Consider the following 23873-nt stretch of genomic DNA (forward strand, 5'->3'; position numbering starts at 1 on the left):
AGTAAGTTCAACTTGAATAAAATGTTGACATTTTACCGTCTTTGAGCAGTTCGTAAGCGTGAAACCTCTGGATATTTTTGACGAGACGCTGTATCAAAATATACACTTGTGTTTGTGGTGACAGATCAAGGTCTAACCATCTTTTCCTGACCCTAACAAAGATGTTTTGTGACAGCTTCCAAACGAGAGACCACTGTTCGAGCCAGTGTTTTAACATTTGTAAGCGTGATACCACTATTTTTGACGAGGTTGAGACATTTTCTAGCTGTGTTTGAGGCGATAGAATCAGGTATTTTAAGGCTAAACATGATCTTTCACTAACCCTAACCGAGTGGTTTTGAGATAGCAGTGACACGAGAGACCACTGATCAAGATTGAGTTTAAAAAACTGTAAGCATGAAACAACATTTTCCAGCTGTGTTTGTTGCGACCAACACAGTTATTTTAAGACAAAACAGGATCTTTTCCTAAACCTAACCGAGTGGTTTTCATGTATAAACCTACCCAGACCTTAAGCACAGCGTTGTCACAGCATAAAATTGCAACTTAAACAAATGTGATGTTTAACATATCCGTGTCTACAGACACATATAAGATTTATTCTAGTGATTGGTTCGCAACATTTTGTCACTTTTTATAATTCTGTTTCTTCTCAGCTCACTCTTCTTAATTTTTAATAAGATATGTTTGATCTTTTGGCTTGGCAATGGTATCAAATCAATTAAATTCAAAAAGGCTAAAGTCAAAGTCAAGTCACAAGTCAGTGGTCAAAGCCAGATTGGCTGAGCCTCAAGTCATCATCACATTTGTGACTACAATTTTTTTTTCTTTATCCCAGTGAGAGTTTGGCTTGTTCCTCAAAAAAGTCATTCATTTCACATTTAAAATATCAAAATAATGACTGTAAACAAACAGGATTGTAGCCAAGAAGACTTTCCACCTTGACTTTCAGGTGTGTAGCACCTTGAATCAAAACCTTAATTCGAAAGTATATTGTATAACATCACTCAATATTCCCAAAGAGCACCATTTTACCATTCTATTATTATGTTTTCAAGAAAACACTCTCTGCAGTCTGAGCAGCGTTGGTGAGATTCCTTTTCTGTGAACAATCAGAAACAGAAACAGCCGATCCAAATCCACCGTCCTTTAAAAAATAAATCAGTTTTTCTGTTTTCAAACTAGTTCATAGTGGATTTTATGCATCAAAATGAATCAGGGGGAAGAAGATAATCACAATGTTTGAGTAATCCAACATCAAATTGAAGTATGAAGTTGTAAGTAACAATATATTTTTTAAATTTAAATAATAATCTATGACTTTATTACCCAACAAAGTCATGATAAAACACATTACTAAGTTAAGAGTTACTCCCTCTCTCTGGTCTCTGCCTCCCTCGCTCCGTTTTTTTAAGTCTCAGTTTTCCCCGAAGGCATCACTGATAACTCTGTGTGACATCATTTATTTCACTTCATCTCTCTCCTCCACCTCTCCTCCTCCAAACCTCCAGCTATTAAAGTTCTTCTATTTTTTTTTCTGTCATCTTTCTATAGTACCTTTATTTGTTTCCCTTCCCTTTCATTATCACTGTTTCCCCTATTTGTCAAGGTCAAGTTCTTCTTTGTCTTTCTTTCATTGCTTTTTAATAGCTTTCTCTTGTCACAAAAGTTAAAAAAGGCTCCCACTCTCTGCCTCCACCCTCCCCTCAGCATATCATCTCAGCAGTGAAACTTAAAGATGATCAGGACGATCCTCTTGTACTCCTTCCTGAAGTTATGATTCAGGACACCGTAGACGACGGCGTTGAGGCAGCTGTTGAAGTACGCCATGAAGTAGCTGGCTGTGAACAGCCATTCCGGTATCGCCCGGCTCAGCCTGGAGTCCAGCGCCACCGCCAGGCCGATCAGGTTCAGTGGCGCCCAGCAGACGGCGAAGAGCACGAACACCACGAACATGGTGAGGAAGTTGCGGAGGTCGTGCGGCTTGATCTTTGGTCGCGAGTCCGGCTTGACCCTCCGCCTCACCTGGATGACGAGGATCCAGATACGCAGGTAGCAGTAGGTGACGATGCCGATCGGCAGGATGAAGTGCACCACCACCACCGTGATGGTGTACAACGAGCTCACTGACTGGGCGAAGGTGCAGGAGTACACCCGCGGGTCGTACTGCAGCGACTCCACGAACCAGTTGGGCACGATGGCGAGGATGGTAAGTGCCCAGACCAGCACGACGTAGCACATGGTGTTGCTGTTGGAGAACAGTTTGTCGTATTTGAGGCTGTGGCAGATGTAGCAGTAGCGGTTAATGGCGATGCCCGTGATGTTGAAGATGGAGCCGATGACACTGAGGCCCATGAGGAAGCCGCTGATCTGACAGTGGATGTAGCCGGCGATCCAGCCGTCATGGAAAATGGCGGTCAGGACTAGCGGATAGGGATAGATGGCGACTACCAAGTCAGCGAGAGCCAGGCTCACCACGAAGGCATTTCCTGCAGACAACAGACAGACAGACAGATAGATATTAACAGAACAGACTACTAAAGGAGAGTTAAGTGGCAAACTCCAGTGGCTGAAGTAATTATTACAGCAGTAAAGGTGGAAGTCAGGTGAAGTAATATAAAGAGCTACACAGTCCACGCAGGGAGGAGGTTTGAGTGGTTCAAAAGAGTTATTTTAACCTACTAACATCATTAATTTATGTCATGTACACAGCGTAACTCAAGTAATGCATGTAACATGCGTATGACCCTTAAGTTACATAAGTAAGATACTTATTTTAACCAAAACATGGTCAGTCCCTAAACCTACCCAAGTAATTTTGTTGCTTAAACCCAACTAAATTGACGTAATGTGAAGATTTGGTCTGTCTACCAGTGCGCTGCAACACTCATGTCTTTTTTTAAGTCACTGGCAATCGACCTATTCATTTGTGTAGGTATGGAATACATTCAAATGCGCCCTGTGAAGACGCCCTGTGAGCTGCCAAACATCAACCATTTTAATGCAGGAACATTTTACACGATCCCTGATCCGTGTCCGCTCGTTTTCCTGCTGGGTTTGATTTTCTGACAAAAAACAGAAGGTTGTAAATGCAAATGTAATGTGCTCACAGCTTGTAGGCTGAGAAGAAGTGAAACCAGCGGCTGAATAAATCAATCTTTATCTCTTCTTTTTATACTTTCTTCTCCCTTATCTGGAAAACACTATGTGCCTCAGCCTTAAAAAGTTGTGTATGAATAAATTATGATTCTGATAAACTTGGACAATGGTCTTAAAGTAGTGCTGAGAAGGATAAGTCAATTAATCAATTGGTCCATTAACCATTTCATTTATCAAGCAAACACAAATATGTTTTGGTTCCTGCTTCTCAATTGTGAAGATTTGCTGCTTGTCTCTTTTGTTTCATATCATCATCAACTGAATATCTTTGGGTTTTGGCCTCCTGATCAGATGAAACAATACATTTAAAGATATCACCTCAGGCTCTGGGAACTAAACTGTTCTTTGTCATTTAATAATTTAATGATGAATCAATTAGTTGTAAAGATAACAGGGCAAATTAACTGACTGAAGTATACACACTTTCCACAACTAGCTCCTGGATTTAAACATGCAAAAAGATAAAAGATGTTACTGTCAATAGTTAAAGGAAAACACAGGTCATGTTTAGAGAAGACAGAGTTGGATATTTTCTGGCATTTCTTATAAGAGACGGGGAGAGACAGCAGATCTGGCGCCGACAAATGTAAAAACAACATGACAAGAAAGAAGCGAGCGCTGCCAGACAAACAGCAGAATGCAAACAAAAGCAAAACAAAAACAGGGAACATCGAACGACTTGGAACAGGACGTTACTGAGGGAGAAGCAGGGAACAAAAATAGTCTCCGACAAACAGAGGAGTGAGCGTGCAGCAGACAAAACACCATAAAGTCGGATCACATTCCGCTCCAACTAAACTTTAATAGCATCTGGATCATTAAGCACTTTAAAACTCATCACTGTAATGTCTCCACCATCAATACAGGCTGATGAATACAACAGTCCGAAGCTGCTTCTGTACACAGTCAGTCCAACAATCAGCAGGCAAAACAAGCTTCCTAATGATGAGCCATTGTTGTTCCTGATGAGTGGAGTAAACACTGGTTTGTATGCGGCTCACAGCAGCAGGTGGAGCAGCACTTTCTCGGCTCTTTGCTCGCGCTATGATAATAAAAAAAAAAAGTTCCCGCCCTGCTGATGTCCTGTAAAGGTCTCCCACATGGGGAAATGAAGTTTGAGGGCCTGATTTAGGAGTTTAACATTTACCTGTCGCCCCGAGTGACCTGCGCTGCATTTCAATTACATTTCCTCAGAGTTTTACCCATTGTACAGAAATCCCTTTATGAAAGTGTCCTGTGTCCATTCTGCATTAGTATGGCAGGCAGGTCTCTGTCTCAGATATATTCACCTCTAACTCTAATGAAAGCAGTGCAGTCTTTAATTCAGGTGTTTTCTTTTGAATAAAGGGTTTTTAGACCCCAAACCGAGCTGGTTTTGTTGCTGATTTTAATTATTTCTTTTGTTGATGTGATTTAGCTAAAACATTTGTGCTGAAATAAACATCCAAAGGCAGGAAAAGTTGATATGTTGATGTCTCATTGATACCCAATGTAGTCTACATACTACACGTCCACAATTACAGTATATTCAACAAAGAAGTTCGTAAAGAACAGAGTTTCTAATGTTTCTACTAATTTCATTATTTTTTTACATTGAGAGACTGTTTTCTTTTAAGTAAAGGATCTTAATGCATTTTCCACCTCTGCTAACATCAGACTGTACACATTGGTGTATATAGAGTTACGTTCACACAGTTTAATTGTGTTACTGAGGGCATGACAACACCTAAAGCACCTCTGAGTGCCATGAATCTACAAGTTTACAGCCTGAATGGCTCTAATGAGACTGACTCTCTTCAATCACTGAACTACACAGGGACTTAAACCTCTAACCTTGTCAGCGTTTCTCTATCTTATTAACATAGGGCCTCAGCTTTCAGGAGAGGAGGGACGTTGTTGGGAATAGCTGCAAACAGAGTAATAAAGACAAAACCACGGACTAATACATACTGGCTGGCAGTTAACAAGTCCCCTGTCTCCGAGCTGCAGCTCTTCCCTAAGTAGTCTTCTGTGACAAAGAGTTGTTGTCCAGAATAATAACGATGAAGCTTCTTCATAATGAAGATGGAGTCGGCGGATGATAAATACTGACTGGTGCCTCACAGTTTAGCAGGTATAACAAAGTGTTGTTAACTCCCCTCTCACCTTCCTCTGGGTGTGAAGATGTGTGCAATTTAATAAAAGTGTTGACCAAAAGGTATCAATTAAAGCAGGTGCAGAGTGACAACTCTCAGCCATCGGAGGGTTTCCTGCCAGCAGCAGCTTACCCTAAGGCCTAAAGTTTCATTTTAGATGTAAATGCATGCAAGTTAAAGTAAAGTTCACATGACACCATGTCAAAGAAGCAAAGTTGTACAAATGTATTAAGATTGGCGGCCTACCAACAGGCTGAATCTTTCATAGCGACGGGGGAATGACCGGTGAGACTATTTGTTCTTAACCTGATGTGCCAGATGGTTTGTTACACAGAACCATCTAGGAAGTCATCCTCAAAAACTGTTTCTTATGGAAGAAACAAACTTGATAGGTGATCAAACGAACCATCTGTCCAACAACGTCTGTCAAGGGCTAGCTTCAACTGATCAAATCAAAAGTATGAGAGCACTACTACCAGTGGAGCCAGTTGGTAAATCAGGCTCTAACTGAACTCGGTCGAGATAAGAGTGAAAAAACATCTTTTCCATGTGGAAAAGTCTTCAGTGTCATCCTTTGCTCTTCTTTCAATTAAAGTTCTGATATAACTGATGTAGCAGCTATGCCAGTGTCTTGAGGAGCCGCTGCTTTCAAACCAACAGTTGCTTCTCTCGCTGGTCATCTCAGCTGGTCTAAACCACGCCCGTATCTGCCAGTAGTTCCTCAAAGGACACCGATTCAACACCTGTGTCTTCGGCCAGAAGCACTAACTCGAAGCCTGGTAAGATGGAATTTCAAGATCACATGATCTCACAAATCCAGCTTCCTTGCGAGGTAAATGTATTCATCTCTAGCACCAAGAACCAGTTACCTTGTGAGAGCGATGGATTCACAAAATGAGAAGTCAGGACATTTTCCAGCCGTGTTATTGGCAACAAAACTAGATATCATGGAGGAAACATTGGGGTTGTGTTCGTGGCAACCTAATTGGATACTTTTGATGACACAACAGGACATCTCCAGCTGTGTTTGTGGCAACAAAACTGGATCTTTTCGACGAGACGTGAGGACAAATTTAAACTGTATAAGTAACAAAAAAGCCAGATATTTTTGACTGTAATTCAAGACAATTTTCCAGCCACTTTAGAAGCTTCAAAACAGAATATTTAGATGAGATCAGCACATTTTCTGTCTGTGTTTGTGGTGACACAACCAGGTAAAGCAAACCATGATCTTTTCCTTATCCTAACCAAGTGGTTTCTGTGCCTAAACCTAACCAGATGATGAGCACAGCATTGTCCCAAACACACAATTCAAAACTGAAACTAAAAAAGTTCCAACATTAAAAAATGAAAAATTTTAACATTTCCACATTCTGCCAAAATGTAAATTGCCAACATTTATTTCGGCTGTCATTTCTGTCTTGTGCCTGTTCACACCTGCTATGGCAATGCCAATCTAAACAATGTTGGATTTCAAATAAAAATTGTCTTTGTAAATGGTTTATAAAGAGTGAGCTGCATTTGTTTGTCGGCTCAATGACACATTGATGTGTTTTGTTGAGAGGAAATGTTGTGAATGTTGACAGAAAACTCCACAGGGCACCTTTTAATCCTAAATGTGAAGTGAAGCTCGGATCATAGAAGATACTTTCTGTGACACAACTTGACTTAACAGTTCTTTCAACCACAGTCAGACAACACGAGGCAGCTGAGCTCCCTAATGATAAATGAAATGCAACCAGCTATGCTAATTAGCCTGTTCATTAAGACAAATGATGAGCAAAGATTTCCATCAGTGTGCTGTGATCTTTGCCTCTTGAGCGTGCAGAGAAGTTACAGTCGCTTCAAAGACATTGGTTTTTTCCACATTGAAATGCAAATTAATGCAGCAAGTCGCACCGAAATCTAATCAGATCATCTGTTGTGTGGAGGGAGCAGCGCTGTGAACTTTGTAAAGTTTCTATAGTCTGTTGTTCTTGAGTTACTGTAACTGCCTGTCCCACACAGACAGACAGATGCCAAGAATGATGGAGCACCACCTCACCACAGAGTCTTCTCGTCTTTTCACTCGGCTCAGTTTGTTTCTCTCAGCGGTGTGACGGTGTGATCCTCACGGCGGCTCTGACTGCTGCTGCTTGTTCAAGTACAACAGCAAACACTGCTGTCACCCTCCGACACAAAGAGATCGAGTTGCAGTTTGTAGGAAAAAATAGACACTTTGTCTGGCTGAGTCAACCTTCAGCTGACATTTCTGGATCATACTGAAATATTGTAAAGACGCAGGAGCTTGAGGCTGGGAGTGTTCAGAGGGTCATATTCAGGGCTGTAATCCGGGTCGGAATGATACCGAGGTCTTGAGTTCAAATCCAAGTTTTTGACTCAACACAAACCAAACTCAGTTATATTTTCTGTGAACTTTAACACAGCATTATGGTTTAAATGTTTGAAGCCTTCTGTATGAAAATTTCAAACCTGCGGTAGCTGATTTTTTGGCCACTCGGGGGTGGCACAAACAAGCTGCTATCATAAAATTAACATATTTTCAGTTGGTATTTTGAAGTTGGTATTTGAAATTCAAATCATCTTCATCGTCCAATATTCACATTCATTCACACATTCACACTCTTTTAGCTCTGTTTTTGCTCTCCACCACCTCCTGTGGGAAATATCTGGCTCTTTAGCTGCTAAACGCTGCACTGTGTTCACCAGCTAGTGTCCAACTGTGTATATCTGCTGTTTGGTGCTGGGCAGGTAGTGTACAGTGGCTATTATGGCCAATTTCCCTGAAGACGTTTGCCTTTTGCGGCCAAAAAACAACACCATGAGACCGGAGAAAAAGATTCAAAACAGTGAAGGAGCCGCCCCTTTCAAATGGTGAAACAGTATTCACAATCAATTCAATATCAATTTTAACTATTTTAGAATATTTAGACTAGAAAAGCTAAGAATCAGCCTCTTAAAATGAAGCATGTACAGCATGTAGTTTATGTGCAATCGTAGAAGATGCTTTCATCAGCAGAACATCTGTGCTGCTGCTGCTGCTGCTGCTGCTGGGAGCGAGTAGCCACTGAAGCTTCTTAGCCTTTGATCAATAGACGGCTTCAGTAATTAATAATTGTTAGTGGTGGTGCAGAACATAGAGCTGATGAGGAAGCTGAAAGTATACCAGGAAAACTAAGGTCTCTTTGTATTTAATGTGTTTCATGAGATTTTAAACCCAGAAAATCTATATTTTGAGCATTGAACACAGTAAGCTGAGATTGACTTTTCATTCTATGACCAGTTTCAGGAAGTCATCAAAACTTCCATTAAAAACTAGAAGTAGAAGTCCATCCACATGCTCAGTGCGTTCCAGATTTGCTCACATATATATTATTATATGGCGTAAAACTGCTTCAAACCTCAAAACCAGCTTAGCAGATGCATACATCTGAGAAGCTCAGTCACACTTGCATCATCCCTGCTGAGGTTGGTTGATATGGCCTTAAAATAACACTGGGATATTTTTGCTGGATGGAGCCATTTTATGTTGTTTTTGTACATTTAAAACAAGTCTCCAACTGCAATGCTACAAAGCTGTTTTGCTGTGAAGCTCCAGAAATGTTTTGTGGACTACGAAACTGAATTTATCATTTCATTACAACCAAGATACTCTAAGATTATTCTGAAGGCTCGGATGATATGACTTACCAATATAGGAAATGGCACAAAACTAATCACCGAAGTCAATTATTTTAGCAAATTAAACTCATATTTAATGGATATGGTGCTATATTGTCAATGCCCGCTATTTCCAACCCTCACATGACCACATTTACAGTCACACAACTGTTTCTAGTTGTTTGATGACATGAAAACTTTCACATCTCTACTATCCATCCCATAAAATATAAATGTGGCATTAGTTCAAGGCAGTTTTATCAAACTGAAGGTAAATATGACCAGACAGTTAAAGCACCTCCCTCTGCTCTTCCATTGGTCAGAGCAGTTCTATCCAAGACAAATCATTGGCAGGCCTGATGAACCATTTGTGGGCCAGAATTTGTATTGTTGTTCCCTGATTGGCTCCTGAGAACGTCAGTCAAAAAGGGTTTCTCAATTGGCAAACAACCAGACTCAAGACAGACAGTTTTCTCCATATATCAAGTTGGCCTCATTCAGATGAAAACATGAGTGATAACACCAAAGACAACCATGAATCCAAGCTGACATCAGTCTCCATGATTCACTAAAGACATAACTTTGTGCAGCCGCCTTTTCAAACCAACAGGAGTTGAGTGTGTGATCATCAGAAGACAGATTTAGGATGCTGTAGCGCATTTTATTAAACTGCACGTTCGGTACTTCACTACCATGACAGCAGAGAAATCTATAAAACAAATTTATCTCCAGACTCTGAGGGTGTGAGGTCAACAATGAGAAGCGTTGTTGTGTCTCAAACGCCTCCAGCAGCAGCTCACCAACACTGAAAACACAGACAGAATTATATAAAATGATCGAGTATCCGAGCGGTTAAAGGAAATTAGATGGAATAAATCACGTTGCCACTGCAGCTCAACAGAGAGGCTGAATCCTCGGGCAGGTGTGCTGCAGCCGGATGGGGTCGGGCAGGTGTTTGGGATCAGGTCAGACTCATCAGACATGATGTCGGGGGGAAACGCTAGGCCGTGACTTCATGTTGAACGCCGCAGCAGAGCACATGGCTTCACAGCACAGCAGATGTTGATCCTGCCACCTGTTGCTGCTGTCGTAACACCTCTGTTTATTCCCTCCCGAGGTTTTACTATCATGTCTCATGATTAAAAAAGTTGTGCCGATACAATGATTTTGAAAGGAATCCCATTGATTATACCTCCAAGTCCTGAAAGATTACATTTGAAAACCTTCAGCGTACCAAATGTCAACAGTTTTTCTATACGTGACAATAAAATAAGACCTGAAAGACATAAAATAAGGAGAAGACAGAATAATAATTACAGTCCTCAAGTCATGCAGGGAGCAAAGGCAACGTTTCTTAATTATGTTTGTCTTGTTGATGAGTCCAGTCCCAGAGGGGACATTTTAAAAAAGCTTCCTGTCAGGTTGAGAATAAACTCTGGAGAGCTTAAAGCAGCAGTTTCCCAGAAAACCACCAGTGATCAGAACCTGCACACTGCACTCTTTGTGCTTCCAACAGAAAACTGACGAGACTTCCTAAAAACTTGATATTTAACTTGGATGGTTGTGGTTTTGCAGAGCGTAGCGGTGTACCCTTCAGCAAGTTCCGTGACAGTCTCAGCCCGTGGTCTGAGTGCACGTCGTTTTTCAATAATTTGGGTTTTTAACCTCATCTATGTGCATAGAAATTGATATTCTGCCTTATAAGACCGTTATTCTTATTTGACCGTGGTTTTATGAGAAGTTTTTCTGCTGGAAAACCTTTTGGTAAGGCAGGGCTTTAGGTGATATAGTCTGAAGAAGCCTCTTGGATGAAAAGTCCAGTTGCCTATGATAAAGCACTTAGAATTACCATGACCTGGATGACTGAGAACCTTCATCAACATTTGAAAATGCTCAATTACCCCTGAAGTAATGTGATGAGCAGGTTGATTGGACTGAGTGTATGACTTTTTTGTGGGCGACCAGAGTGTGTAACTGGAGTTTTGTTTTATGGCTTTTTACTATTAGACTTTGGAGAATTTATTGTTTTTATTTAATACAATATTTCCACTTTTCACTCGACGTTTCGTTATGTTCAGGCAATAAAACTGCTCGGTTAGGTTTTGGAAAAGATCATGATCTGGATTAAATTAATAACTCAGTGTTCACTTTTCGTTTCATACGAGACAGGAGCAGCGATGATCACCAAAAATAAAAACCATCTCTTACGAGTGATGAGACACCCAGAGTGAACCGACGAGAATGTGCATCAGGCACACAACACTTTGTGTGATGCAGGACGTGAGGCGCCACGCTCTGGGCGAAACACAGAGTCTTTAGGGAGTCCAAATGACTGACAGCCACTCAGGAAGTCATCTTAATGGATCACTCTCTTTAATTGTCCCATGATGTAACTCTCAAACAGTGCCAGAGCAGCCATCATGCACCATTACACACCATCAGTACCAGCCCCTTTAAAATTCTGGTCACATCAACGCAAATGCAAAACATCATTAATCGGTCCAAACACTTACTTAACAAACGAGTCCATGTCTTTGAATCTTTTGAAATGAGGAGACCATCTGAAAACCTGCAGCCACCAGGCCTCGTATGATTTGTATCTCTTCCAACAAAAATATTTCTTACAGGCTGTGAACAGACTTGAAACTGAAGATCAACCTGAGCTTCATTTCAGCACTGGGAGAGACAGCTGATGAGCCAGAGACCACTGTTCAAGTCTGCGTTTCAACATCTGTAAGTGTGAAACCACAGCCCAATAACCAGGATATCATGTTAGCAGTTCACATTATATGATTATTGGCTGACTGTCAAATCAGGAGGTGGAGGAGAAGGTGGTTGCATCACACCAGTTGATGTTTGTAAGGACACTTTTCCATCCACTATTCTTGTGTCAAAAATTGATGGTTTTTAAGAAGACAAGCGAATAATTCCAGAAGACAGTGTGTACTTGTCACAGGAAGTCGGACAGTTTCTATCTGTGATCACAGTGACCAAAACAGGTATTTTAAGCAAAACCATGATGTTTAAGCAAGGGGTTTATGTGCCTAAACCTAAACAGAGCATAAGCACAGCGTTGTGACAAGAAAACAGAAACTAAACAGACAGTTGCTGCATAAAGAGACGTTCAGTTTTAACTTATCTGTGGTTTTGCAGAAATGTACTTTGCTAACATTTATTCTGGGGATTGGGTCGGATGTCTGAACATTTTCTAAATTGTCCACATGACGCTGCAACAAAAATGTATATATTTGGCAGGAATTTAGAACATCTCTAGCAACAAAAACGGGTGTTGTTAACGAGACCTCGGTACTATTTTCAGCTGTGGTTTTGGCGAGGTGAGAGACCACTGCTTGTGGCGACATTTCAGCATTTGTAAGTGTGAAACCACTTAATATTTGACAAGACGTCGGGACATTTTCCAGATGCGTTTGTGGCGGACAAAACAGGCATTTTGAACCAAAACATGATATTGAAGATTTTTTATTTTTTTTGCCTGAACCTAACCAGTCCGTAAGCACATTGTTTTCACAACATAAAATTGAAAATGTATCTGAAAGAAATGCAAAGTTGCAGCGTAACGAAACTTAAAGTTTCAACATCTGTGGGTTAACAACATTTATTCTGGCGATTGGGTTGTCAGACTGCAAGTAAAGTTTGTGTAGACACACTAAATACAAACTTTTAACTGTAAATGGTTTGCACCTCCTTTCTCTTCACGCACAATGTTCATGAATGCAGCCCCACTGATTACATGCTCTTAATAAAGTAAGGTCGAGGTAATCAGTGAAATCATGTGCAGTGATTAGCCGGAGTGACAACAATAACAACTCTCTATGACCCATGATTCTCCATCGCTGCTTTAAAAGTTGTTATGGGAGCTTTCACTGCACCACACAACGTTTTTCAAAGGTGTGCTATCTGTAAACCCAGAGGGGAGTTTCCATAAATATTTCTCCTCCTGCTGGCCAGCTGTGACCTTGCTCGGGCAGTGCAGTCACCCAACACTGACGCTGTAAAGGTTTAATGATGTGTTGTCATTACACTGCACTCCTCTAAAATCTATAGTTAACAACAGGGATTCATTCAGCAGAATGAAAAGAGGAAATGAACTCTGACAGAGCGGCCATGTGTGAAAGGAATTCATAATAAGAGAAACAGAAAAACAGAATGAAAATGCTGCTGTCTCGACTGTTTTGTGACCACCGCAGTCAGCCCATTATTCTGTGGTTAAGCAGCTGAAGGTAAAGATATGAAAGGTTCAGCTCTGATGGCTCTGATGGTCTTTTGGGCGTCCGATACTCCCATCCTGGAGGCCTGAAATGTGGTTATGATGGCAGATGATGTCAGATTGAATGTGCTGCAAATGTTTCTCCACAAAGGACAGTTTTGTGTCACCTCCTCATATTGTAGCTCCAAAACTCTGCTGTGCATTTCACTGCAGTAGCTGTTTGCACTCCCAATGTTGTGCATATTATTTTTTAGATCAACATAATTTGGAAACTTTCTTAATTAAAGGGACAGTTCACCCCAGAATCAACTAGAGACCATCTTGCAGTAGGTTCACGCCAGCCACAACCCGTCAATATGTTCACGTTCCAACCAATGACCACTCAGTACTCATGGGTCGAACACCACACCCATCTTCAAACTTGACCTTCATTTTGATCTGAATTTCACTCCTGTGAAGTTTCCAAACTGTGATGATATCCCATTACCAAAATCTGTCCACAGACATTAGACACAATAAAGACTCATTTATGCATCAGATGCTGATACTGATACTGTGCCTTCTGTCCATACAGAGTGCCTTCTGTCTGTGTTTCATTTCGTCCGTATTCCTTGCCCTTTTTATGAAAGATTTTGGATACAGGCCAACGAAGCAGTACCTCCAGTAGTCATGTGTGGCAGTGTAGCCAATAATTCAAGAGAGACACGACCACAGGATGAGAGGAAGAAGTTTCTGCTGGTTGTGAAATTAGGTTTCCACTGAAATGTTTGTTTTTCTACGTTTCAATCTCAATAAAAGCAGACCACAGATTTCAAATAAATCTGAGTTGTATTCTTAAATATCAAGTTACGTAGAAAGCTTAAAGAAGCAATTTTTTCCCAAACCTAATTCTATCCACTGACTGTATGTTTGTATGTATATTGATAATTTGGTCATCACTCCAGGCTCGTTTCAGACTGATGAAACTCGGTGTCATCTTCTGCAGAGAGTTCACTCATTTACATAATAAGTTTCATTAGTTGGGAGCTTCGGGGCTCGTCGAGTTCTTCAAAGTGAACTCTGGCACGTCTCGAGATGAAAATGAAGGTCAGAGAAGAATCATCTTACGAGTAAATCCCCTCAGTGGGTGATATTTCAGAGCGGACCCCCCTTCCTGCTGGTTTCCAGCTGTCAGACCGGTTGGTTTGAGATTCAGTGCAGCACCCAGAGAACTGCCATCTGCTCCGCTTTACTTCTCATGATGCAGAGAGGGACAGAATCTGCCATGCTATGCTTAAAAGTGGCCAAACTCCATCTGTGTGGGACTGCTGATATTTACCACATGACATATAGATATTAGATATATCACAGACTTTGAGATTATATATTATCCTGTTCTTTTAGAGCAGATTAACGCAGAAGTTTTGTGAGGTTATTTGTGGCCCTCGTGAAAAGTACAAGTCAGTCTCCAGACACCACAGAGAGTCAGTCTGAGCATCTCACGCAGCAGCTCTCGGAGTCTGGACACTGCTCAACTTTAACAATTAAGGCAGAATAATAAGCAGCTTTAATGAAGAACAGACGCATAAATAAAAATGCAGGTTCATGAATGGATCTGAGTGACATTTAGAGTTCATCAGCAGCCTGGTGTGCTGTGGATTACTCTGTCCAGGTGGGACCATCATCTGGCTCTGAAAAGGTTGAGACTCGCTGATCTAACGGCCCCGAGATCAATGAAAACTGTCTGACTCAGTCATGCCTCTGCAAATTGATTTTCAGCCCGACACAGTTTTTTGCTATTTCAGGGGAAATTAGCTGAATGGAGTGAGTCTGGGCAATCTGAGGTCGTCTACTGATCACAGGGTTCGATCCCCACCTCCTCCGGTCCACATGTTGAACTGTCTATCAACACTCTCAACCCAGGTTGCTGCCTAGCCACTGAAGATTTACAAGCCAGTGCATTCCCACTTGTTGGTCCCATTTCCATGACATGTTGGGTGCAAAGGACTTTTTTTTTTCTTTAACAGTTATCATCTGCTCAATCCAGCTCCAATTTCTGGTTGCGCTCACACCCTGAGTTCAAACTCAAAACACGACAGAGGTCAGTTTGAAGACGGGATACAGTACAGAGGTGATTTACAGTGGCTCTGATCAGGACCATGACTCCGAGGACAAGAAGACACGACAGGAGAGACATGAAGAAGCAGAGGAGAGAGAGAGAGTCGGACATCGGCACCAGGGGAAATCGGTGTGTAGAGCCGGAATATTTTCACATCTTACTCTGTGAACTGAGGATTTATTTGGACCAAACCAGACCAGGAACAAAACGATAACAATGAAGAAGAAGAAGAAGAAGAAGAAGAAGAAGAAGAAGGAGAAGAAGGAGAAGAAGACGAAGACCAGGAACAAAATGATAACAACCAAGAAGATGAGGAAGAAGGAGACGAAGACGACGATTACCAGGAAGAAAACGATAACGAAGAAGAAGAAGACCAGGGAAGAAAACGATAACAACAAAGAAGAAGAAGAAGAAGACAACGACGTGGAACAAAATGATAAAGAAGACGACGACGATGAATAAAACGATAACAACCAAGAAGAGGAAAAGGAAGACGATGACGAAGTGGAAGAAAAGGAAGACGAAGAACAAGCAGACAGAGATAACAATGACAGCGAAGAAGAAAACCATACAAAAGAAGATAGAGAAAAAAAAGATGATATAGAAAAAGATTACAAAGAGGAATAAAAAGAAGATGATAAAGAAGAATACAACGAAGAAGAAGACAATGATAAAGAAGACCATGCGGAAGAAACAGAATCACTACAAAGACGAATAAGAAAAAGAACTAGACAAAGAAGAAGAAGAAGAGGAGAGTCTGGGCAATCGGCCAGGAACCAGCAATGCAAAACACAATGCAGCAGCTCCAGCGAGCTGTCAAACACGTGAACACATTCCTCTGCACTGACATGATAATTTCCTCTCCAGATGTGAACAATGACACGATATTCCTCCCTGTTTATATATTATTTACAGGTGTTTTGAGTCCGTGCAGATTATGAAAGAAGGTAATCTGTCTGTTTTGTGTAGATGTGGTGACATAATGAACTGTGACAGGACTTTGCAGATGATCAGGGGATGTGTCACAGATGCTGCAGATGGAGAGATGAGATGATGGATGGATGGGAAGGACAGGAAGATGCAAAGAAAGAGGTGAATAACTCACTGGTAGGAGAGGAAAGGGAGGGAATTTAGAGGGGGAAACCTGTGCGAGGGGAGAGCTGACAGGAGGGAAGAGAAGAGTAATTAAAAGCAGAGGAGAGTGACTGAAAAGGGGGAGAAAAGAGAGGACGGGGGAGGAAAGGTGAGAAAAAGTCTAAAGGAATGAATCAAATGAAAGGACAAGAAAGGCAGGAGAGGAGAGGAGGAGAATTAGAAAGGCAGGAGATGAATTGAGAGGAGAGCTGAGAAGATGGGGTAAGGGGAGAAAAAGGGAGAGGGGGGAAGAAAAGGAGATAAGAGGGGACAGGAGGGGAGATCAGATGAATGAGGAGGCAGCAGGGAGAATAAATGAGAGCGGTGAACAATTCATCCAGTTTTCCACCTTCAGTCGTTTCACTCCAGGATTCCAGGGATGCACCAGATTGATGGAAAAGCAGGAAACAAATGACTCGTCCTTCCTGACGGATGCGTGCAGGACGGCTGTGATGAGCTGAGGGGAATGACAGAATGTGGCTGTTTATGTATTGATTTATGGCAATGCTAATTCATCATCGTGACAGTGTGGAGCTCCGGAGCATGACTGTGACCGGATCATCTGAGGCTGCAGATTTGGACACAGAAAATAATCTTAAATAGAGACAAAGATGATTAAGTTGCCAACTCAACCCTCCCCTTCTTTTTTTGTTTGCTTTTTGCCACTTTTTAAATTCACTGTCTTCTTGACCTGAGATCATTTTCTTTATAAACGTATCACTTATCGGTCGAGATGTCCGTTTGCAGTAATTAAACTCAGCCCGTCCTCATCAGAAAAACAAACATATACGTCGACTGTGAGAGAAGCTTATTACAACCAATATTTATGTTTCTTGTTAGGCAGTGACCTCTCGTGGCTGTATGTAGTTATTAAGGCAGCAAAGGAGGAAGTAAGGGGAAAGTAGTATAAAGAGCGACAAGTCCGAAAAGGAAGGAGGACGCAGACAGGTGACTTTTTCCCAGGAGACTGCTGTACGTGTCCAGGGTCAAACCAAAAGTCAGCAGTGAGTAATTTTAACTCACTAACGTAGTTTAGTTTTGTCACGTACGTTACCTAACTTTAGTGACGTTCATGGCATGTTTGTAACTGAAGTTACACAATGTTGTAAAAAGTATATACTTGAGAAAAAAGTTCAGTGTTTGTTTTTGTTGTTTGTTTTTTAAAAATAAATTAATTTAAAACATGTTTTACTTCAGTTCTGATGCAGCATGTAATCCTCTAAAGTAACTAGTAACTAAATTTAAAAAAAAGAAAAAGAAAAGTGGAGTAAAAAGTGCAATATTTGCCTCCAAAATGAAGTGGAGTGGAAGTATAAAGTACCAGAAATTAAAATACTCGAGTAAAGTACAAGTACCTAATTTTAAGCCAAACCACAGTGTTTGCCTAAACCTGGTGGTCATGTTGTTTTGGGAGTCACTGGCAATCGACCTGTTCAGTCTTTTAGGTATGAAGATGTGTTGATTAAACTAGTTCAAACAAGTAAAAGTTAAAATATAGGCTCGCTTAAATTAAAATACACATGAATATGGATAAGTTTAATCTGGGCTAAATTACTTAAACATCAAACTCCTCTTGACATTTAGGTGACATATAACCTGTTTTTAACATAATTTCAGTGATTGTATATCAGTGTGTAGTCACGTTGAAATACTAGACTCATTTAGTCCAGTTTTAGCATTTGTCTCTTGCTGTTAGGGTTAGTAATGTGTCAAATTAAAGACGGACCGATCAACAAGAGGCAAATTCACATCCAAATATTCTTTGCAGGAGCTGCGTAACAGAACAAAAAGACAAAAAATAAACCGCACGCTCCTGTCTTGTTCCTGGACATGGCAAAGTCAAAGACGGACTTTACGACTACTAGATCTTATCGACATACAGAAAAAAAGTTCTTGGAAAAGCCACAGAAACAAAGTCAGGAGCAACTTGACTGCAAGAGAAATACTGAAGGAGAAAATAAAACAATAACTGATGTTTTTCTCTGGACTCTAATCCATCAGAGCTGCTTGTCAGATGATCAAAAAGCCTCAGAAACCTCCTCACCCCACACCTGTCTGTGTGGGCGCTGTTGTCCAACAGCTCCTGCAACCTGGTGAAACTGATATTCACACCCACCTGACAGCGAGAGAGAGGCATTAGTCAGCTGTGTGAAGGTGAGAAGAGTTTCTAACGAGTGCAACACAGTGAATGTCTGAGAAAGTGCAGCATCACCATACTTAAACCATATCGTCCTCACACGTTTAATGGCAGCTGGCTCTACTCTACTAACTACAAACACTGCTGAATGTATGTGTTTATATTCATAATCATCTAAAAGCTGCAGAACTGGAAATGATTAAAAAATAACTGTTTTCGTAGCATCCAAGTTGGTCAGAGTGAACATCGTTCTGGAGAGCAGCTCTGTACACTCAGAGTTTGTGAACGCACCACAGCAGCACATCTTTCAAGCCATGGATACAGAAAAAAAGATACCACGTTCATTATATGATGTGCGTCTGTGTGGGCGCCATATTGAGGAGGAGTAAGTCAACAAATATAATTTTCCCTGACAGATGCAGATCTCACGACAAAATCGGCTGTAACGCGCTTAATTCTGAACCGATTTGTTTGTTATAAACGTGAGAAATTGAACATAATAGTGGTTACAAATCGGATCTAATCAGCTCTAAGCCAAAACATTCACCAAGAGCCACAACACTGGAACATGCAGACTCCGACCTATGAACAGGCAACATCAGGTGTAAATTATCAAGAATTTCAGCTTTTGTGAGTTTCTCCAAAGATTGTGGATTTCTGTACATTGTTATAAAGCCCTCTGGTTGCTTGTTATAATGAAATCAACTCATTAATTGTATTATTTCTCAATTACATTTATTTGACAGCTTTAGTGACTTTTAAAATTAGAAGAAGTTCTCTTTGAAGGAACACACAAACGCTGAAATTCTTCATTATTTGTTGGCTAATAATAGGTAGGAGCCTGCATGTCCCAGTCTTGTAGCTATTCAGAGGGTTAATGTTTTCGGTTAGAGCTGATTATCTTATAACCACCATCATGTCCAATCAGGAACACGGTATCCTCTTCTGTATCTATGGCTGGAAGGATGTGCTGCTGTGGTGCGTTCGCATGCTGTTGAGAAACTCTGAGAGTACAAAGCTGCTCTCCAGAATGATTTGAGTTGGAAATTCACTCTGACAAACCTGGACACTGTGAAAAGACTTATTTTTTAAATCATTCAGAGTTCAACAGCTACTTTCTTTTTTATATATTCTGTATATCTATGGTTGGAATGATGTGTTGTTGTGGTGAGTTCACATGCTGCTGAGAAACTCCCAATACCTGAGAGTACAGAGTGAGTGGAATAGCTTGTAGACTCTGTGAGAAGAATCATGTTTTAAACATTTAGAGTTTACAGCTCTGTAAAAAAAATCCACCTCCAGAAAATAAAGCATCACCACGACGAGCAGCTGCCAATGAGGTATCTATGTTTCTATATCTATGTTTCAAGCCATATGAGTCTGAGTTATGTGAATTTTCATTTTGTGTGAGCTGTTCCTTTAATGCAGAAACTGGGTTCATGCACTAATTGGCAGCTGATTCAGGCTTCAGGAGATGATTGCCTTCCTCCTTCACATTCTACCAGCTGATTTGGGGTTTGACCTGAACTTTTGACATTTCACAAAGAAGCTTCTCCAACATCAGCAATCCCCTCAATAAGTGTGTGTGTGTGTGTTAGGTGTGTGTGTGTGTGTGTGTGTGAGAGAGAGAGAGAGAATTGATTTTCCTGTTAATACACAGGAAGTTAGGCTTCAGGAATGCGCTGATCATAAATGGCAAAACAACTCATTAATATTGATGTATTGTCGTGGAAGGCGTCCGTCCTCTCTGAGTGCCTTTAATGTGAAATCTACCACTTCAGACGGCTCCGCTGCAGCATGCTGCTGACTGAGACATGGCAATTAGGAGCCCGATTGATTTTTCTGTGTTTGAGGGGTCCTAAGTGCCCGGGTTATTTATGCACGCCGTTGCTCTTGAAGGCTTGTAGTCCACATCGGTCTGTGGCTACGATCAGATTTACACATCGATTACAGTGAGTCACCAACTATGTCTTCACAACTTCCAAAAGTCCTTGACCAAAAGCCAACAAGATGGCAAATCTCCCAGCTGCATCTACGAAAAGTCCGGACTGTCATTTTCAGACACTGGTGGTGACAAATATTCTGTCAGTGCTGCAGTTTTATAAAACTACAAACAACAACATGTCAGACAGCGATGTGTGTCTGCAGCAGCCAAACGTTCTGTCAGAGAGTCATCAAGCTGTAATCTGTTGAAGTCGCTCAGCAAGGAGCCACAGAAAAATACAGAGAGGGAGAAAGTTACAGAGAACTGAGCTCTGAACAGGTGAAACAACTTCTCCAACCAGATCTGACCTGTTAACACAGAGAAAAACTGCACCTTACACTTGTTTCTTCTTACCGTCCTTGACTGGTTTTATCTATTTTTAATCTAGTTATTGTCCTTTATTCTTTTTACTGCCCACAATCTTTTTATCTGTTCTTAGTTGCTTTGATGTGATGTCGTCTTATATCCTTTATTGATTTTATTCAGTTATTTATTTCTATTTTTACATTTCTCTTTTTTCCCTCTCTTTCTTTTTCTGTTTTATGTCTTTTATTCCCTTTTACTTGTAGTTAATCATATTGATTTTTTGTGTTTTTACATTTTCTGTTCTGCCTTCTTGTTTTAAATATCTATCTATCTGTCTGTCTGTCTGTCTGTCTGTCTGTCTATCTATCTATCTATCTATCTGTCTCTATCTATCTATCTATCTATCTATCTATCTATCTATCTATCTATCTGTCTCTATCTATCTATCTGTCTATCTGATTCTGATCATAGCTTAGTTACTTTCATTGTGCCCCTGCTGTTGGTAAAATACACATTTACCCAAATAACTGAGCTTAGACATCGATCTTTATATATGAAAGTTGATTCTTGAACAGAGACATTTGGGATCAGATGTGTCAATATTTCTATACCTATCCGCAACCAATTACCAATTGATTATCAATCACAATATTTGCCCCTCAAGTGGAGTGGAAGTATGAAGTAGAAGATAATGGAAATACTCAATTAAAGTACAAGTACCTCAGACTTTTGCTCAAGTACTATTTGTATTTATGACTTTTACTTTTACCAAATATTCTAATATGATACCTTTACTTTACAATACTGCCTATAATACAGGGTGTTATATAAAGTATGTTAGTATCCATAATCCAATAATGATCCTTTCTGTTTCACAATATTGTGTTTTTAGTGACATCTGAATGTCTTCTTTTGAAAATATCCAACAGAGGGTTAATGTTTTTGGTTAGAGCTGATTATCTTATAACCACCATCATGTCCAATTTCTCATGTTTATAACTAACCAAATTTATTCGATTTAGTCGATTTTGTCGTGACATCTGCATCTCTCAGTGAACATTGTTCATTACAACATTTCTTGTACTATTCCTGCAGAAAATTAAAATTGAATTAATTTGATGACTAACTAGTTTTGAAAAATATAAATATATACCATTACTTAAATGGTTTAAAGGGTAAACTTTTAGAATATTACAGGAATATCATAAGAAAATAGAAGATACAAGAGAGACCTCCAGGAAAAAATGGATAAAGTTTGGTAATAAACTCATCACAGTGAAAAAAGAGGATTAAAACTTCCCACTGAAGAGAAGTCTGGATAATTTAACAGCCTTTTTGCACAATATGTATCTATCTACACAACATGCACGTGCTCAACACCTTTACCTGCTTTCCTGAGCTTCCTGTTCCTGAACACGGACACGATCACCAGCAGGTTCCCGATAACATCCACCACGATGGTCGTGATCAGCACACCGGCCAGCACGGTCACCACCCAGGGGAAGGACTGGTGCTGGTGACCCGGAGCCCCCTCCTCCCCCGCCGGCGTGGCGTTGCGGGGCACCAGGGTCCCCTCCACCATGGTGGGCTCATGGTCCTCCAGGGACATCAGTTGCGGGAGGTGCCTCGGGTCGACGAGTCGCATCGGGTAGTGGTCGCGGAGGGTCGGTCCATTCAGCATTACGCACAGCGTGTCCGGAGGAGGTCAGTCAGAGTCGAGGTGATGAGGGGAACTCAGTCTATATAATGACGTCATGTTAGATGCTTGACGACATTTGTGAGGCAGGATAATTTATATTTAATAGTTTTAACAATAATTTGGAGCTGTTTTACACATCAACACAGGCGACAACACTGAACAACACGAGAACTGCAGCGAGATAAAGAGGAATGAGATCAGAGATGTGACCCATGACCAGGTGAACAGGTGTTTCAGTGGGGCACCTGGGAAACTTCCTCTAAAATACCTCAACGTGCTCGATAGAGAAGCTCCAATCTGCTGCGAGTCCGCCGACGGATGACGATAAACGGATAAAAAACAAACAGCCTATATTAGATTCTATGAGTTTAAACTCTTGTTAATCACTTGGTGATTTTATAACGCCTTGTTCTGGAGGATGCTGCAGCCGCCTCAGCATCCCTTCTCCCCGCGTCCATGCGGGCTGTCAGCCTAGGCGCACCGGAGAGCTGTGCGCATCGCTGCGCGTAATGGCACCGGAGCGATACGTCCTTTGTGTACCTCTAAACGCGGCACCATTTCTGTGAATCTAGCGCAGTTTTATCTTGAATCTGTCCCGCTGTCTGCCTGTGTAGGTTCACTTGTCACCAAAAGATGATTTTCGCTCAATGAATCCTCAGAAATCGACATTCAGCGACAGAAAAACGCGTTAAAAGTCGGGCAGGTGTTTCCAGGCTCGGTCAGCTGCCGATCAGAAGCCGCTTCAGTTTGTGAATCGAGTCCTTCTCCCGCAGCAGGAGAGATGTTTCCGCTCTGTGGTTTCATTCACAAATCCGCTGCGTTACTCCGGTGGATCCGCTTCACTCAGCTTCGGAAGTCGCTCCGGTTCATTCACAGTCTCAACTTGTGAGCTGTGAGCGTGTGAGTGGTGGTCGAGGAGGGTTTCACGCGCCTTATAGCATGCAGTGATGATGCGCACTCTCTCTCTCTCTCTCTCTCTCTCTCTGCTGTGGTTTCGTGTGTAACTGTGTGTGTGTTTTAGTCACACTCTCATTTGATCCACAGAGATGCTCTCTCTTTCCTCGCGTCCTTCTCTCATTCTATCTTGCATCTGTTCACCTCTCCAGGTTTCTCACCTGTGTGTTAAATGTTTTTCATTTGATCCACAGTGATGCTCTCTCTCTCTCTCTCTCTCTCTCTCTCTCTCTCTCTCTCTCTCTCTCTCTGTCTCAGCTTCTTATCACCTCTTCCAGATGATGTTGGTGTTCGGGTGCGCGCCTCGCTGTCCGTCCTGGAGGCATCATCGGACATTCGGTTCATGTCCCTGAAGAACTCCCAGTCCATCCTTGACTCT

The 23873-nt window shown here is 41.3% G+C and overlaps 1 protein-coding gene across 1 annotated transcript; it reads right to left on the reverse strand.

Moving 5' to 3' along the window:
• Positions 1-1719: 1719 nt before the first annotated feature.
• On the reverse strand, positions 1720-22522 carry mtnr1al (melatonin receptor type 1A like). Its single transcript, XM_073487115.1, has 2 exons — positions 22228-22522; positions 1720-2489 (listed from the first exon to the last, which is right to left on the reverse strand). Exons 1-2 carry the CDS (start codon positions 22520-22522, stop codon positions 1720-1722), a joined length of 1065 nt encoding a protein of 354 aa, XP_073343216.1.
• Between the last annotated feature and the right edge of the window lie 1351 nt (positions 22523-23873).

Source organism: Pagrus major, chromosome 18, assembly GCF_040436345.1.
Source record: "Pagrus major chromosome 18, Pma_NU_1.0".
NCBI classification, from domain to species: Eukaryota; Metazoa; Chordata; class Actinopteri; order Spariformes; family Sparidae; genus Pagrus; species Pagrus major.

Coding starts and splice junctions, on each gene's coding strand:
- mtnr1al (XM_073487115.1), bottom strand. CDS start 22,522: ATGCTGAATGGACCGACCCTCCGCGACCACTACCCGATGCGACTCGTC. Junction 2,490..22,227: donor CAGGAAGCTCAGGAAAGCAG/GTAAAGGTGTTG, acceptor TGTTGTCTGCAG/GAAATGCCTTCGTGGTGAGC.